The sequence below is a fragment of the Setaria italica genome, chromosome I (assembly GCF_000263155.2).
Source record: "Setaria italica strain Yugu1 chromosome I, Setaria_italica_v2.0, whole genome shotgun sequence".
Lineage (NCBI taxonomy): Eukaryota > Viridiplantae > Streptophyta > Magnoliopsida > Poales > Poaceae > Setaria > Setaria italica.
The window spans coordinates 8,145,656-8,159,873 of record NC_028450.1 but is presented as its reverse complement, the minus strand read 5'-3'; the positions used below and the strand labels follow the sequence as shown (position 1 = coordinate 8,159,873).

Genomic DNA, 14,218 nt, shown 5'->3' with positions numbered 1-14,218 from the left:
TGAATCACCAGTTTATTCTGCAGGCAACGATTTTGTTCTTATAATACGCGCATAAATTATAGAAAGTAGAAAGACTCCTGAATTTTTGTATGAACAATTTCTGTTCCATTTTGATCTGAAAGTTAATCATATACAGTGGCTAGAACTCATTGCAGTACTAGTTGGTCATGGTCATAAGATACATACAAGAGAGATCAGCATCTAGGCACAAGTGCTAAAATTCTACAAGGAAAAAGAAGCGAACATTCAACCAATCACCATGTTCGTCGCTGCTTTGAACAAATTGTCTCCTTCTCAAGATCATCCTGAGCCTTTGCACTTTTGTTGTCCACTTGTGACTTCTGAGTTACATTACACGTCAGTATCTGAAATTTTGCTCCTTGACAGTGGCTCTGAAGAGGTTTCCACTTTCATGCCGGTTTCCTCTTTCTCTGTGGATTCTGGCAGTTCCTCTTGTGCTGAATTTCTCGTAGTTGATAAGGAGTTCCTTGCCTTTTGTTGTTCTTCTAATATCTTCTGCAAATATCTTGCATGTTCTTCTATGCGCAGCTGTAGTTGCCTTTGCACCTGATGCCCAAGAAAAAAATTTATCAATGTAAATGTTGCTGGGAAACTTCAAGTTTGTTTGAATTTTCTAAGAACAGCGATGATCAATATGGCGATCTTCTACTAATAGTATTTGTCAAACATCACTGCACAGATGCATCCGAAATTTATACAGATCTTCTAAGATAAAGTTGAAAGAACCATTGAAGTATTGTACCATATATAGTTGGTCATAAGTGTTTGGTACTTTACCTCTAATTGTTCATGAAGTTGTTTCTGAACCTCGATTTGCACCCGAAGAGCTTCTGCTACTTGTAAACTCCTAAGAAACGTAAAGAGATGTGAATTTAAATGGTTTTGAATTTGTTTATGCACTTCGTAATTGTTCTCATGCCCCAATGGCAAACAAGTAAAGGAAATCCAGGAGGAGGAGATGCTCACTTTTTGCCAGCATCATTTCCTGGTATTGCTGATTGAGATTTCTTGCCTTCTGAAGATGACTTCTTGTCTTCATTGAGCATGAAAAAAACCCAGATAAATTCAAAAGGAGAATCATACAATATAAAGCAATTACCAGCACTTCAAATGTATAGGCTTTGAATTGCTACTTTAAGTACCTTCTTTTGTCTCTGGAAGATACTTGGCAAAACGATATTTCTGCATTTCCCGACAAAATGAGTGAGTAGAACATCAGAAATGATCACGTTTATTGGAGAAAGACTATGCACTGGAAGAAATTCCACACAAGTACCTGCAAATGGCTCTTCACATGATAGATGGTCAAGCCTTCTACCTTCATAAGCTTCAGCGCACCTTTTGGAGTTGCCTCTACAAGATTTTGTATAATTGATACGTTAACGCCAATTTGAATATCAAATCAGAGAATTTGTTTAAAATGAACTAGAAGGACCACCCTACTTTCTGGCCCTCCAAGCTTGTTGACAGCCTCTACAAAACGCTCATGGAGCTCCAGTGTCCATCTCAGTCTTGTTTTGTTACATGCTTCAGGTCGAGATGAACTCAGCTGAACTTTAACAGGAGATACTGCGCTCGGGAGGTCTTCTTGGCCAGAGTAAGATGGTACTGGACAAGAAGAGGTTTGCAGTGGTCTGTCGTATATGTCCTGATCAAGAACATGTTTTGGGGGAGGAACTAGTTAAGATTTCCATTTAAGGATGAAAAATAGATTCAAAGCGTTCATCCAAAAAAAATATTTTCAAAGTGAACAATGCAAGCTATTGTTGGTGTTCAGTACCCATGAAGCTAGAGATCAATGGTAGACTCACATCTAATCGAGGGCTCTCTTCGTTATTCGTGATGGCGATTCCAAGCTGTTCAGACAAGAACTGAAACTCCATCTGCTCACTGAAAGCCATGGCACTGCTTTCTCCATGGAAACTACCTTCTGAAACGTCTCCAGAAAGGTTAAGAAAGTCCTTGAGATCACCAGCATCATCATGACCACCACTTCTGAGGTCAGCACCAAAGAGAAGGGAAGAAGAGCTGGATGACTGCCCAGCTGAAATCTGTTGCTGCAGCTTCTGCTCACATTTAGGAGGATGGGGCAGGAAAGGCAGAGCGCCTTTTTGCCGGCACGATTCGGAGTTTGTCTGAAACGAGGAGAACATACTTGTGCAGAATGTGGAAGAACTAGATGAAACTGGATCCGACAGTTCGGCTTGCGATACGTGTGAAACAGCACTATCAGGATTGGAGCCAGGACTGCATTTCTCAAGGTTAAAAGGAAGGATCTTTGTCAGACTCAACGAACCAACCATCTCTGACTTGATGCTCGAGGTTTGAACAGCAGCCCATGATGACTGTGGATCATGTGCTGAACCACAGTTATCTGATTTAGCACTGAGCAGATTATGAGCTGAAGGCTGGGGAGCAGTGCATGTGTGAGCCATTCTGTGAGGGCCAGCGAATTGCTTCACAGAGATAATGCTCTGTGTGCTCATGGCGCCTTGAGGGCTTGAGGCTGCCGATGTCTTTGGTCATTCACCACTGAGCAGAAGAGACTTGAGGAGGACTGCTTGCTCCAACCTCCAAGGCTGCAAAGTGAATAACTGAATAAGAACAAGACAAATAAATATTCTGACATTTTGTTGCAAGCCCTATCAAGTCATGAATAGTAAGGAAAAAATTCAGAGCCCGGAACTCGATAAAAATATGAGTTGAAATATGATTTAGACCCTTCAACAACAGTAGCCTTTTGGTTGATGCAACAGTATCCTGGCTTTTAAATCATGAGATTCAGAGCGGAAACGTCTGAACGACAGAAAGCTCACAGCTGACTTGTGGTTAGAAGCCCAAGACACATCACAGGAAGGAAAACAAAACGGGAAAAAAATAAACATCAGATTTTGGGATGGTTCTAAATAAAACAACAAGTTAATGAATTATCAAGGCCAGAAACTTCAGATAGTTCCAGAGTGTTCTAAAATTTCATGAAACGAGATCTGAAGGAGAAACTCAAACAACAATTTGTTGATTCCATGAGCAGAAGATGATTCCTCGGAGAAACCAGAACACGACCAGGAGTGTCGGGCTGCAACTCTTAAGACCGGAATCCAGAAAGAAATGCTGGTGGAAGATCCAAATCCCCACCTGACAATGAAAGAGCAGGAGTTCTAGAGCGTAAGAGATTCAGACGCAAGCAGCTTCCCTATCCTGTATCCTCTCACCTTCACAGCACCCTCTCACCCTCTCTCACCCTCTCTCTCTCTCTCTCTCTCTCTCTCTCTCTCTCTCTCTCTCTCTTCGGTTGGCTTTAAACTAGTACTCCTACTCTTGTGGCAAATGATTGGTGCCCTGCACTATTCCAGTCTCTCTCTAATAGCTTTCAGAGTTGCAGTTGCTTTCATTTACTTATGCCATTTCGTCCCTGCTTGCTTCTAAATTTGGGAAGACAGCATGGCATTCCAAAATAACAAGCCAAGCTCACCAACCATTTGAGCAAATTTGTTGTTACAAGTTCGAAATTTTCTCACATGTTTATTGTCTTTGCTGGCATACAATGTGAGAGACAATCTTATCCGTCCATGGCTTAATTTAGTGGGAGAAAATAGATTTTGGTCTTTAGTTCATCGCAGTATTGTCAATTAATATAAAATCAACATCATCTAAGCATGCATATAATTTGACTAAATGTTTACCAAAATGTAAAAAAAATGTTTTTTTGCCCCCCAAGCCAGCACGCCCACATCGATCACACCTGGTCAGATAACAAGAAATAACTTTAAAAAAAATCTATTGGCCTGATACAGTGCACATGTGTGCGGCCATTAATTAGGCGAACAAATTAGGGCGAAAGCAAACGAAGCCGTCGATGGCAACACGAGTTGACCAAGCGGCTGTGCGTATTTATTGAAGTGGTCTAGCTCTCTGAGTGTACTACACGGCATGGATTAACTGCATAAGCAAGCTAAATTAGCTCAGGGGTTAACCAAGGGCATAAACAAGCGAGACACTGGCTGACTGAATCTGGGCAGGCTCTTTGTGCTGTGAGAGGACAACGGCCAGTTGCAAGATGTGTGACCCTTGAGATGCAGGTGCTTAATTTTTTTAATTGGGTTTAATGCTTAGTTAAATCGTCGAGTATAAATCAAATGATTTGACAGTGGATTCGAATCTTACCTCCTCCTCCTCCTCCTCATCTACCTAGCGGTTTTGTCGTGATGCCAGAGCGAGATCCTATCAAGACAAGGTTTTACTTACCACAAGGGTACCGTGACAACCGAATTTTAAGGACTTATTTGGAATCTAAGAATTTTACACTAGATCATCCAAAAAGATGGATTTTTTTCTTCCTCGCAATAACGGTGTTTTTTTTACTGGCCATTAGTAATAAGTACCAGTCTAGCGGATGAGCATGTGACATTTGTAGTGGTAAGTTGGTAACAAGTGTGGCAAGAAGAAAACAGATTCCAGAGATGCCAAAAAGATGCCATTGCCATGGACAGAATGGTCGAGAGAACCAATGAGCAGTTGCCATTGCCATGGACACTTGAATGGCCCCGGAGACAGAGACACCGGCCCAGGATTGGCTGATGCAGATCCACTAGACGACAGAGCTCCTGAAACTGCCACTTCAGTCTTGCTCCACCCTGGGCCCACGCCTTCCCTTGTCTTTGGTAAACAAAGACCGTATCCGCTCAGCCAGCACGTACATTTTACACGGTTTGGAATGCTGAAACCAAACTGGCGAATGATTGAATTGAACAGAGAGGTTTGTACAGTTTTTTTCTTTTGAAAAGTTGGTTTGTCCACTCTGATTTCGTTGAACACTTTGGAACGAGGCCTTATGCACAAAGACTAGCGGAAATAATTTGGTTCTCTTTGATCAGGATAAAAAAAACATGTGCTTTTTTAAAATATACACGCTAAAAATAGTTTCGGTGTTAGTTCTCGATTAGATATAGAGGTTTTATTAGGAGTCATTAGCATCACGAGTAGCGACAAACAAGAATATTTGTGCCACTGATGTCACACCACTATTGAACGATTTGGCGTATCAACATCACCTGATGGTCATTACTTCAAAAACCACTTTTGACAACCATAAAGTAAAAAAAAATGAGGGTTAATGATGATGAGGTTGGAGGATAAGGCAAGCAACTGAGCTTGCATTGCCTGTCCAAATTCTCCACTAAACTAGATAAGCACTTCTCTTTGGAAAACTATTAGTGGTATAACTGAACACTCTTGTCAGACCAAATCAGTAACTCCCAAGTCCAAGACACAGGTGTCCACCCCTCATCAGATCCCCATCCAAGTAGATTTGCTTGCTTGTTGGTAATAGTCCTGCCAATCATGCTTGCACACTCAACAAAAAGTTGGATGCTGAGTTAGGGCATAGGATAGTCCAAAAATGTCACTGTGAATGAATGAAAAGTTACTAGGATTTGGAAGTTTGGGGCATGTGCATGCATGTATACCGTATAAGGGTTGATGGAAAGAAGCTGTAAGAGTAATGGAGATGATGAAATGGTTGATTTGTTTTGGAGACTGCTGGATGGTGAGAGAAATGGTGATTGCTGGGAATTGTGGCTGAGGTAGATGCACATGCATCAGACAGATGGGGACAACGAACTAGTGCGCCAAATTTGTTGGAGACAAGGAATTCAATTCCAACTAGGGCTCTTAATTATCGCTAGCTCCTCCAGATCAGTCACAGCCACTCAAAGGATGGCATTTAGGATTCTAACAGTATCCAGATCATAATTTTGAATACTAATTTTTGCTGTCGTGAATTCATAAATCTAATATATTCATAGCATCCTGATATGATTCGGGTTTCGGGTGTACCTTCATAGCTTTAGATACAGGATGAAACATCCACACAGAAATATTGTAAATTTCTTTGTTATCATATATCCTCCGTGAAAATGAGGGAGGATCAAGAGATGCTTCAGAGTTTAGGCAGTTCTTGTGCATTACATTAGTACACAGATACAGTCCCAGGCTCCCAGTCGTCCAAGTTACGACTGCAGAAGATGGCGAAAGCACAAGACCTCAGTTTCAGCATGCTTACTCATCTAGCACAGCAGCGCCAGCCAGTTACCTAGCACTGCCGACTCTTGCCAATCTTTGCTATCTACCTTTGAGCTCTTCTTCGAACATGCGCATTTTCTCCTGGATTGGAGTCAGAAAGGACTTCAGATCCTTGCAAATCCGTGTTTTGTCGTCAGATGCGAGGCCCTTGTCATCGCTGAACCTTACTTGTAACTGAAACCAGACGGAAAAAAAAAGATTGAATATGTGATGGCAGCCATTATTATGTTAGATGCATTGGTACAGATCCCCTAGTATAGAGTAGAAGCTTTACCTCCAAGTCATCAAGCTCACCAAATGAAAACTCAGGAATGTCTAAATGGCCTTTGACCTTCTTGTTTTCTTCTTTAATTAACCATTCACCTGATAAGCATAACCATGAGTTACACTGTAGTAACAGCAAGTCTGATGTGGAAATTCTTAAAGTGAATGATACCAATCCTGACATGATGAGGTGTTTACCTCTAAATCTCAAGCTCAGCTCATAATTATACCCTACTCTCTTCTTGTTACGAACCGTGACCTGAAATGCCTGCATTACAATGGATGTAAATTGAGATGTTAAATTAGCACCAGTACAGAATTACTTAGTCAAAAGAAGCAAATTGAGATGTTAAATCACCAAGCAAATGGCTATCAAGTAATCACAAAAGATTCCATTCAGGTAAACATTGAAAAATACATCTACTCCACTGTTATTGGTCAATACATCCCATGGGAAATTCTCAGCTCAACATATTTCTAAAGTTCATTTAATCGCATTTTTTTTGAAAGATCATCGCATTCTTTTTTTTTTTCTCAAAGCATCCATTTGCAGAAACTTAGCTATCATAATTTTAGGGCGCAGCTAACACAAGGCACAAAGAGGCACAATGAGGCTGAGGATGGTGCAATGAAGTTGCTTTGGGTAGCCCAGGTGGAGGAATGGACATTGAGCTCTACACAGCTCATGTGGATTCATGATAAACTACGCGAGGCCAAATTCTAAATAATCCTACATTGACTGCGAGTTAACCTTTATTTAGCTAAATTCTGCACAGGTTCTCTAATGGACTTGCAATATAAGCTTGTCCAGGTAATTGAATAGAAGACAGCTAATGGACTTCCAAGTACAGTACAAATATTTCCAATCTTTAACTGACTGTATGCTTGAGTACAGGTACAATTCAATATCAAACTTGATGAGAAAAAAAGGCAGGGTCATATTGCAGAAGGGTTCTGTTTCCGTTGAGAAACCACAAGGCAGAAACTCTTGATCAAGCTAAAGTGACAGACAATATCAATCACAAGGTGTATAATGGCAATGAATGAACACGAATAATTAGAGTGTGTTTCCTTTAGTCACAACGTAATAATGCTATCATGGAACTGAATTATTCTGTCAAACATTATACTTACATCTCCTGAGCATTTGGACACTTCATCGATGGATGCCTTCCCTGTTGGGAATTCCAGTGAATCTAGAGAGCCCAACAAATCCTGTAGCACGGATTAGCCAACAAATGTCAAGAGAAATGTAGAAGAACTGAAACATCATTTTATACCAAGTATTTTTTTTGCAAACAATTGGTTGCTAAACTACTGCACCTTAATCCTACTATTGGCCCATGAGTTGAGGTTTTTCTCCTCCCAGGTTCCGGCCTGCAAAGTGCAAACAACATTACAACACATCAGAGAACAGCACTGTGGCACCTAGCAGTGAAGGCGTGTAGCCATAAAACGTAGAGTGCATTTGTCATTCGTTCCTTCTAAAGTCATACAATGCATATCAAAACTATGCGCAGAATGGTTACAACTCAGATGACTCATCACTTCCATATTTCTTCCCACCATTCCATTTCTATTACTTCAAAGACGCATCTATTAGAAGCTACAAGTAATATCATGAGATTACTCATTGTGAAGATAAATCAACCCAAACATGGGGTAAACTAAAAATTGTGTGGAAATTTGAAATATTAATACAGGTTAAATAGTATGAACTTATGAGATATGTTCCCCAGTAGTCCATGCTTACAAATCTATTCGCGCTTCATATATGTTTCCTCCATTCCATTTATGCATATGGGTTAAGTCACTTCTTCTATCTCACACTTAAAGGTACGTTTATGCCTAACAAAGTAACAATCTAGCACATAATATTCCATGACCTCCAGGCCATCACCTTTGCCAACACAATTGAATGTTCATAAGCAGCAGATCACTTGCCAGCTAAGTCTATAAATCCCTAGCGAATTTGAGGGTGAATGCACCCAGCAATCCACAATGGATTCCATGGATTGGAATGATATTAGCTGAGAAATCCATGAAATAATCAGAGAAGAAATGTTGGTTCGCACATCAGCGTTATTCCAAAGTTGATGACGGATCCTAGCCAAGTTCAACTACAGATCAGATCTAGCATTTGGACAGATGGGTGAACAGTGATGAGACGAGACACATCATAAACGTGTCCCCACGCAGCAAACGCATGATTCCTTTTCCAATCTAACACAGAAAGATGGAAGGATGGAGATGAGAGACGGGCTGACCTGGTTCCACACGGAGCCGAGTGGTGGCGGGTTCCCGTTGCCGGTGGCGGCGGGGTCGAGCTTGCGCGGGACCGGGATCGGCGTGGCGTCGCCGGTGGCCTCCCGCACCCAGTACCTGTACGACGACGCCTTCTCCGCCTTCTCCGCCGCCGCCGTGTCCTCCATCTCTGCTCGTCCTCCTCCCCCGCCCCCCGGCGCCGACGACGCACGGATCCGGTGGCCGCCGCAGATCTCTCAGCGAGGCGCGAGGCGGGCACGGGAAGAGGAGCTGGAGCTCGACGCGGTCGCGTGCACTCCAATTCTGACCCTTTTGGTGGTGTGGTCACTGGTCAGCCAGTCACTCAGGCCAGTGGCATGGGTGCGTGTTCCAGATGCTTCGCGAACCTTCCCGGCAGTTACACGCTCGGTCAAAGCTTCGCCTTCCCAGCAACGCCGCTGACGTATAGGACCCCTCGTTGGCCCACGCGTCAGACGCGGGACACTACCCGAGCAAGCAATTTTTATGAAGGCCCAATAGACCTTTATGTATTGGGCCAAGGCCCAAAACCTCCTCCATCTCCATCCATCAAAACTTCCCCACGGGCAAAACCCTAACCCCCCCTTCTCTTCCTCCGCCCCCTCCCCCCGCGACGGCTGCCCGCCTCCGGCGCCTCCTGCCTCCGCCGCGCCTGACGAGCGCTGTATCCAAGGTACGGGACGCGCACCGAATCCCTCTCCGTTCCATCCGACACTCCTCGAGGTTCCTCGCGTTGCTCTGAATTCTCACTTTCTCGCTCTCTCTGGAACGGCGGCGCCCCGCAGCAGGACCGTGCAGGAGAACCGGTAGACAGGAGGGCCCGGCGAGATGGGGATGCGGGATAAGAAGCGGAACCAGAAGCGGGTGCTCGCGCAGCGCACCGCGGCTCCCCGCCCCGGCGAGGGCAAGGACTTCCTGGTGCGTAGCTCTACGCTCGACTCAGCCTGGTTTTAGTTTAGTGCTTGCCGTGAGATGGGGGAAAAGAGCTCTGGCTTTCTGCTAATATTACCGTGGTGTTGCTGTGGCGTCTTGCGTTTGGTGCAGCCGCTGGAAGGAGGGCCCGGGAAGAGGCTGCGGAAGGTGCAGCAGCCCGAGGAGCCGGAGAACACCGCGACCGTAGTGTACATTGGGCACATCCCCCACGGCTTCTACGAGGATCAGATGCAAGGTGTGTTTCTGTGCGACGATGATGAGCATCCATGCAGTTTATTTAGAGAAAATAGAGCGCCTGGATTCGTTCGTTGCGCTAATGTTCTCATTGTTGTTGTTGATTCTTATATTCCTGCAGGGTTCTTTAAGCAGTTTGGGGATATTAAGAGGCTTAGGATTGCCCGGAACCGCAAGGTATCGTATAATACTGCCATGCCATGGTTCCCGTGCATTGCTTGTAAGCATCTAATTTGTGTTTTCATGATACTTCCAGACAGGAAAGTCTAAGCACTATGGATTCATCGAGTTTGAGAGCCCTTTGGTAAGCGCTTCGTTTTATACATCGTTGCAGCTAATATATGCTGTTTGCCAGCTGCTTATGATTTTGGGTATGTCCTTTGGTGTATCAGGTGGCGAAGGTTGTAGCTGATGAGATGAATAACTATCTCTTGTTTGAGCACACCTTGCGAGTTTCACTTGTTCCGCCAGAGAAAGTTCATCCAAAATTGTAAGCCTATCCAAACATGCTGCCTATCTGTTTGCCTTCACACATGTTAGACGAAAGGAAAAGTAGATTTGATATTCTAACTAGTCTGTATTTTAATGGGCACATATGCGTCTGATAAGATGAAAAGTGACTTGTAACTTTTTCAATAAAGCATGCATGCAGTCTGCAGAGTTGATTGAGTTGATGAGGACCATTGTTAATAGGTCTAATTTGCTTATAATAATATAATTAAGGTTGAATTTGTTACGCTGAATATATGCCTTTGCAAGGTTGGTGCACAGATCAACTAGGTGCTGGAGTTGGAACTTCGTAAGGAGTTGGTGATGTATTTGTATTGAAAATGGGTTTCATGTGTTTGGATCAATGTCAATGCAACTTGAAATAAAAAACCAGAACTTACACAGAAAGATCTTAGGCTGAGGACATAATTCCTGACTTATTAGGAAACAATGTTCTTGTATAGTTGTATCCTTGCTCTTATATGTGCTTGACAGGGAACTTAGCACTTAGTAGCTGTGTGTAGTGGGCAATTTCTTGCTTCTTGATTAAAATGGGAAAAGAATTCCTGTCCTGTACAATTTTAATGTCTTATTATGAATTTTGTTCAGATGGAGAGGGGTGCGACGGGGATTCATACCAATTGATCGAGTAGCAATTGAACGGAAGAGACACAACAAGGTAAGCCATTGCTAACTGCAGCTGTAGCATAATATGCGCATTGTACTAAATAGATGTGTTGTTACCAGGATAAAACTACAGAAGAACACAAAAAGATGGTTGAAGGAATTGTAAAGCGGGACGAAAAGCGTCGCAAAAGGATCAAGGCTGCTGGTATTGATTATGAGTGTCCAGCCCTTGTAAGTAAACCTTTACCTGTCGTTAATTTATTTAGTGGCATCCCGTTGATTATATATACAAATTTTTTATGCTTTCATGCTTCTGAATAATATGTGCAATTACAGAAGCATAGTGCTGTTTATTTACTGTATTTTAGCTCACTGGATGGACACAGTAATTGAGTCCTTGCAACCTTGATGACAGTCAGGCCAACTGTCACTGGCCTGTGTCGGTTCCAGATAGCCAATTGCAATTAGCTATGTTATTATCTGAGCTTTTCCTTATTTTATGCCAATTGCATGTGTCTTTTTAGGTGCTAGTTTTGCTTTGATTTTGAGATGTTTGGTTAAGGAAAACTGTTTCATGATTGACTACTAGGAGAATCAGGAAAACACAAACTTCATTATGCAAACAGAATTGTGTTCTTGTGGATTATTGCTCTCAAAAAGTTTTTTAACTAAGTATGTTGGCTTAATTGTTAGCGACAGTAGCACCTTGTAGAGTGACTGAAAAAGATTATAATCTCTTAATGGATCTCTATCCCTGATAAGATGAAGTGGTAACAAATTTATGGCCAAAACAAGGCACATTGTTTCTGTTCTGTCCAATCCCAGTTGGGTGGCACAACTGCACAAAAAAGGGGCACCCCCAAGAAACTCAGAAAGATAAACAATTTTGAGGCACAAAAATGATATAAACTTATGTTCGGTGCCTGTTAGATGTTCTGGCCTTTTCTTATAAATTGCAAACAGAAAATAGGATTAGTATATTAACAGGCAAGATCAGTCCTGGAGTTTGATTTTTATGAGTTTGTTGCCAGATCCGATAGATTCTCCCTGGATGCTAATCATGTATTGTTTTCTTGATTGTACGCAGTTGGGGAGCATCCAGCCTTCAGCGAAAAAGATAAAGTTCGACGAGGATCAGTAGCTTACTGCAGCTTTGAGGGGGGCCATTAACTGTGCACTCGGGTTTTGATGTTTTTAATGAATGGCACACCGACAGTGTTACGAGTATGAAAATGCAATGAGAATATTTGTTTGCAATGTATGCTTAATTTCTTAATTTAACCTTAAAAGGTGTAGTTGGTCCTAATTCTGTTCTAATTTACGCCATGAGGAGGGTCGTCTCGAGTCTTGACCTCTTCCTACCGTGCGTGGGAATGGGAATCGGGTCTCGGATGATATGTGCGGTCCACTCCCCGGTGAGAGAAGGGTAGGGTGGAGATCCTTTTGGCGGGGTGGTGTGGCCAGGCTAGACTGGCCAGTGGCACCCATCCCGGCAGTTGCAGACTTGCAGCCTTGCAGGCTTGCGTCGCTGAGACTCTCGGGCGCGTTTGGCAGCCTGATGAGGTTGGCTGGCCCGTACCGTAGAGACAGGCCCTCTTGAGCCAGGCTAATTAAGTTAACCAGGCTAATTTTGGATCCAAACTCCTCCTAAGGAGCTGCAGCATCTTTTTTATGATCTTATTTGGTAGACTGATTAAGTTAACAGGCTATGTCTAGACTATGATTGGTAGCCTGCATGAAGATGATATGCTTATCTTGCACTTAGGCATGGTAGCTTTACCCACCGTATGTTCATACCATGCTCCCCTTTTCTCAATTTTATCTTTTCTTTCTCCGCTGAATCTCAGATCAAATCGTTGCTCTGCTAACAATTTACAACACGAACGCATAGTAATCAAAGAGTACACTTGATAACAGATGCTAGCTCCTTCACAGGTATTTGCACGAACACAAGGAGGACACCATCCAGTCGGCCAACTCCATCCCGATATTCCAACCAACAGGCAGAGAAAATCATCAATCGACACTCCTTTGAGATGAGAATATGTGGTCGCATCACATCGGAATTCGCTGCGTTGAAGGGCAGCGCCTTGTACGACAATTCGAGCTCACGCAGCGGTGTGTGGTCATAAGCACGCTGACCAAGCTATTGTCGAAGTCATCATCGCCGGCATCATTGAGCAGGCGGCGAGCAAGCCGCTTCACAAGAAGCTCTGTTTCTCATCGGCCAGCGCTGCTTGCTTGATCCTTGCTTTCTTGAGAAATCAAAGCCATTGCTTCACAAGAGGCTCCATTTCTTGCTTGAGAAATCAAAGCGATTGCTTCATAAGAAGCTTCGTTTCTTGCTTGAGTAATCACTAGCGCCACCTTGACAACCTCACCACGCAGGCCACGCATCTGCGCTACGACAATGTGCACGTCGCCACCACGCAGGGCCTCCTCGCCTTTGACACCAAGAACGCCGTCCCCCGCACCTAGGCTCCTCACCTCCCGTGAGCACAGAGCGAACTTGCAATGTGGCCATGAGAGTGGGCAGCTTGGACCGGCGTTCCACTTCCAGCACCTTCTTCTGCGACGATGCGGCTCATGCCGACACAGGACACTTGGGCTCGCGTTCTCGTTCGCCTCCGCCGTTCTAGGCCTCATCACGTTCTTGTTGTTCACGGGGAGGAGGGTCGCCCCCGCTTGCCGGCAGACCTGCACGGACAGGAAGAAGAAGAGCGTGGGCAAAAGAGATTGGGGGAAGAACATTCACTCACGCGAGGTGAGTGCAACCTCTCCCTCGGCGCTAGAGCGAGCAAGGCTCACGTGGAACGAAGGAAATTTCTGTTCCACGCGGTGCAATTTTTTTGTATCGTGGAATACAGGTTCGCATGGCTTACAGGCTACCAAACATGAGAAAAGTCAAAGATGCTGCATAAGATATGGTGCAGGTAGGAACCAGGCTACCAATCGCCCTCTCGTGCTTCCTTCCGTTTCCCAGCAACGCCGCTGACTTGTTGGGTTTTTTTTTTTTTTTGAAAATTGACTTGTTGGCCTTCCTTCCCAAGTTCCCCACCACTCCCCTGACTTATGGGCCCAACCGCTCGCCCACGTGCCGTCATTACTGCTCGATGCAATTTTTCCTCAGTGTTGCTGGTAGCAGAGTTATGAAATGTTATGTGAACTGATTTCATATTACGTATTTGTTCAGAAAACTTATCATGTTCATTTTTCCGAGAAACATGTATACTAAAGAAAAAAGGTTAAAAATCTAGTCACAAGCAAATCGGGCGCGCTAGAGACG

At 43.7% G+C, this 14,218-nt stretch overlaps 3 protein-coding genes across 4 annotated transcripts; 1 reads left to right on the top strand and 2 right to left on the bottom strand.

Moving 5' to 3' along the window:
- Window positions 1–82: 82 nt before the first annotated feature.
- Window positions 83–3,343, bottom strand: LOC101757861 (protein PHOSPHATE STARVATION RESPONSE 3). Its single transcript, XM_012843226.2, has 8 exons — window positions 3,157–3,343; window positions 1,833–2,600; window positions 1,465–1,669; window positions 1,298–1,374; window positions 1,164–1,203; window positions 988–1,054; window positions 799–868; window positions 83–567 (listed from the first exon to the last, which is right to left on the bottom strand). Exons 2-8 carry the CDS (start codon window positions 2,505–2,507, stop codon window positions 352–354), a joined length of 1,350 nt encoding a protein of 449 aa, XP_012698680.1. The 5' UTR covers window positions 2,508–2,600; window positions 3,157–3,343; the 3' UTR covers window positions 83–351.
- A 2,542-nt stretch (window positions 3,344–5,885) lies between these two features.
- Window positions 5,886–8,972, bottom strand: LOC101757073. The gene is made up of 6 exons (XM_004951881.3): window positions 8,634–8,972; window positions 7,690–7,743; window positions 7,501–7,581; window positions 6,565–6,634; window positions 6,377–6,465; window positions 5,886–6,276 (listed from the first exon to the last, which is right to left on the bottom strand). Exons 1-6 carry the CDS (start codon window positions 8,796–8,798, stop codon window positions 6,142–6,144), a joined length of 594 nt encoding a protein of 197 aa, XP_004951938.1. The 5' UTR covers window positions 8,799–8,972; the 3' UTR covers window positions 5,886–6,141.
- A 209-nt stretch (window positions 8,973–9,181) lies between these two features.
- Window positions 9,182–12,238, top strand: LOC101756381 (MKI67 FHA domain-interacting nucleolar phosphoprotein). Of its 2 annotated transcripts, none has more exons than XM_004951880.4 (9): window positions 9,182–9,322; window positions 9,438–9,567; window positions 9,694–9,817; window positions 9,938–9,993; window positions 10,073–10,120; window positions 10,209–10,306; window positions 10,915–10,984; window positions 11,053–11,163; window positions 12,020–12,238. In XM_004951880.4, exons 2-9 carry the CDS (start codon window positions 9,478–9,480, stop codon window positions 12,071–12,073), a joined length of 651 nt encoding a protein of 216 aa, XP_004951937.1. In that variant the 5' UTR covers window positions 9,182–9,322; window positions 9,438–9,477; the 3' UTR covers window positions 12,074–12,238. The 2 variants fall into 2 exon arrangements, with proteins under 2 accessions (XP_004951937.1, XP_004951936.1); XM_004951879.4 differs by having other exon boundaries at window positions 9,435–9,567.
- The last annotated feature ends 1,980 nt before the right edge of the window (window positions 12,239–14,218 follow it).

Coding starts and splice junctions, on each gene's coding strand:
- LOC101756381 (XM_004951880.4), top strand. CDS start 9,478: ATGGGGATGCGGGATAAGAAGCGGAACCAGAAGCGGGTGCTCGCGCAG. Junction 10,121..10,208: donor TCGAGTTTGAGAGCCCTTTG/GTAAGCGCTTCG, acceptor TTGGTGTATCAG/GTGGCGAAGGTTGTAGCTGA. Junction 10,985..11,052: donor AACGGAAGAGACACAACAAG/GTAAGCCATTGC, acceptor TGTTGTTACCAG/GATAAAACTACAGAAGAACA.
- LOC101757073 (XM_004951881.3), bottom strand. CDS start 8,798: ATGGAGGACACGGCGGCGGCGGAGAAGGCGGAGAAGGCGTCGTCGTAC. Junction 7,582..7,689: donor GGGCCAATAGTAGGATTAAG/GTGCAGTAGTTT, acceptor TCCGTGCTACAG/GATTTGTTGGGCTCTCTAGA. Junction 6,466..6,564: donor GCTGAGCTTGAGATTTAGAG/GTAAACACCTCA, acceptor TATGCTTATCAG/GTGAATGGTTAATTAAAGAA.
- LOC101757861 (XM_012843226.2), bottom strand. CDS start 2,507: ATGAGCACACAGAGCATTATCTCTGTGAAGCAATTCGCTGGCCCTCAC. Junction 869..987: donor GGAAATGATGCTGGCAAAAA/GTGAGCATCTCC, acceptor TACGTTTCTTAG/GAGTTTACAAGTAGCAGAAG. Junction 568..798: donor AACTTCATGAACAATTAGAG/GTAAAGTACCAA, acceptor CTTGGGCATCAG/GTGCAAAGGCAACTACAGCT.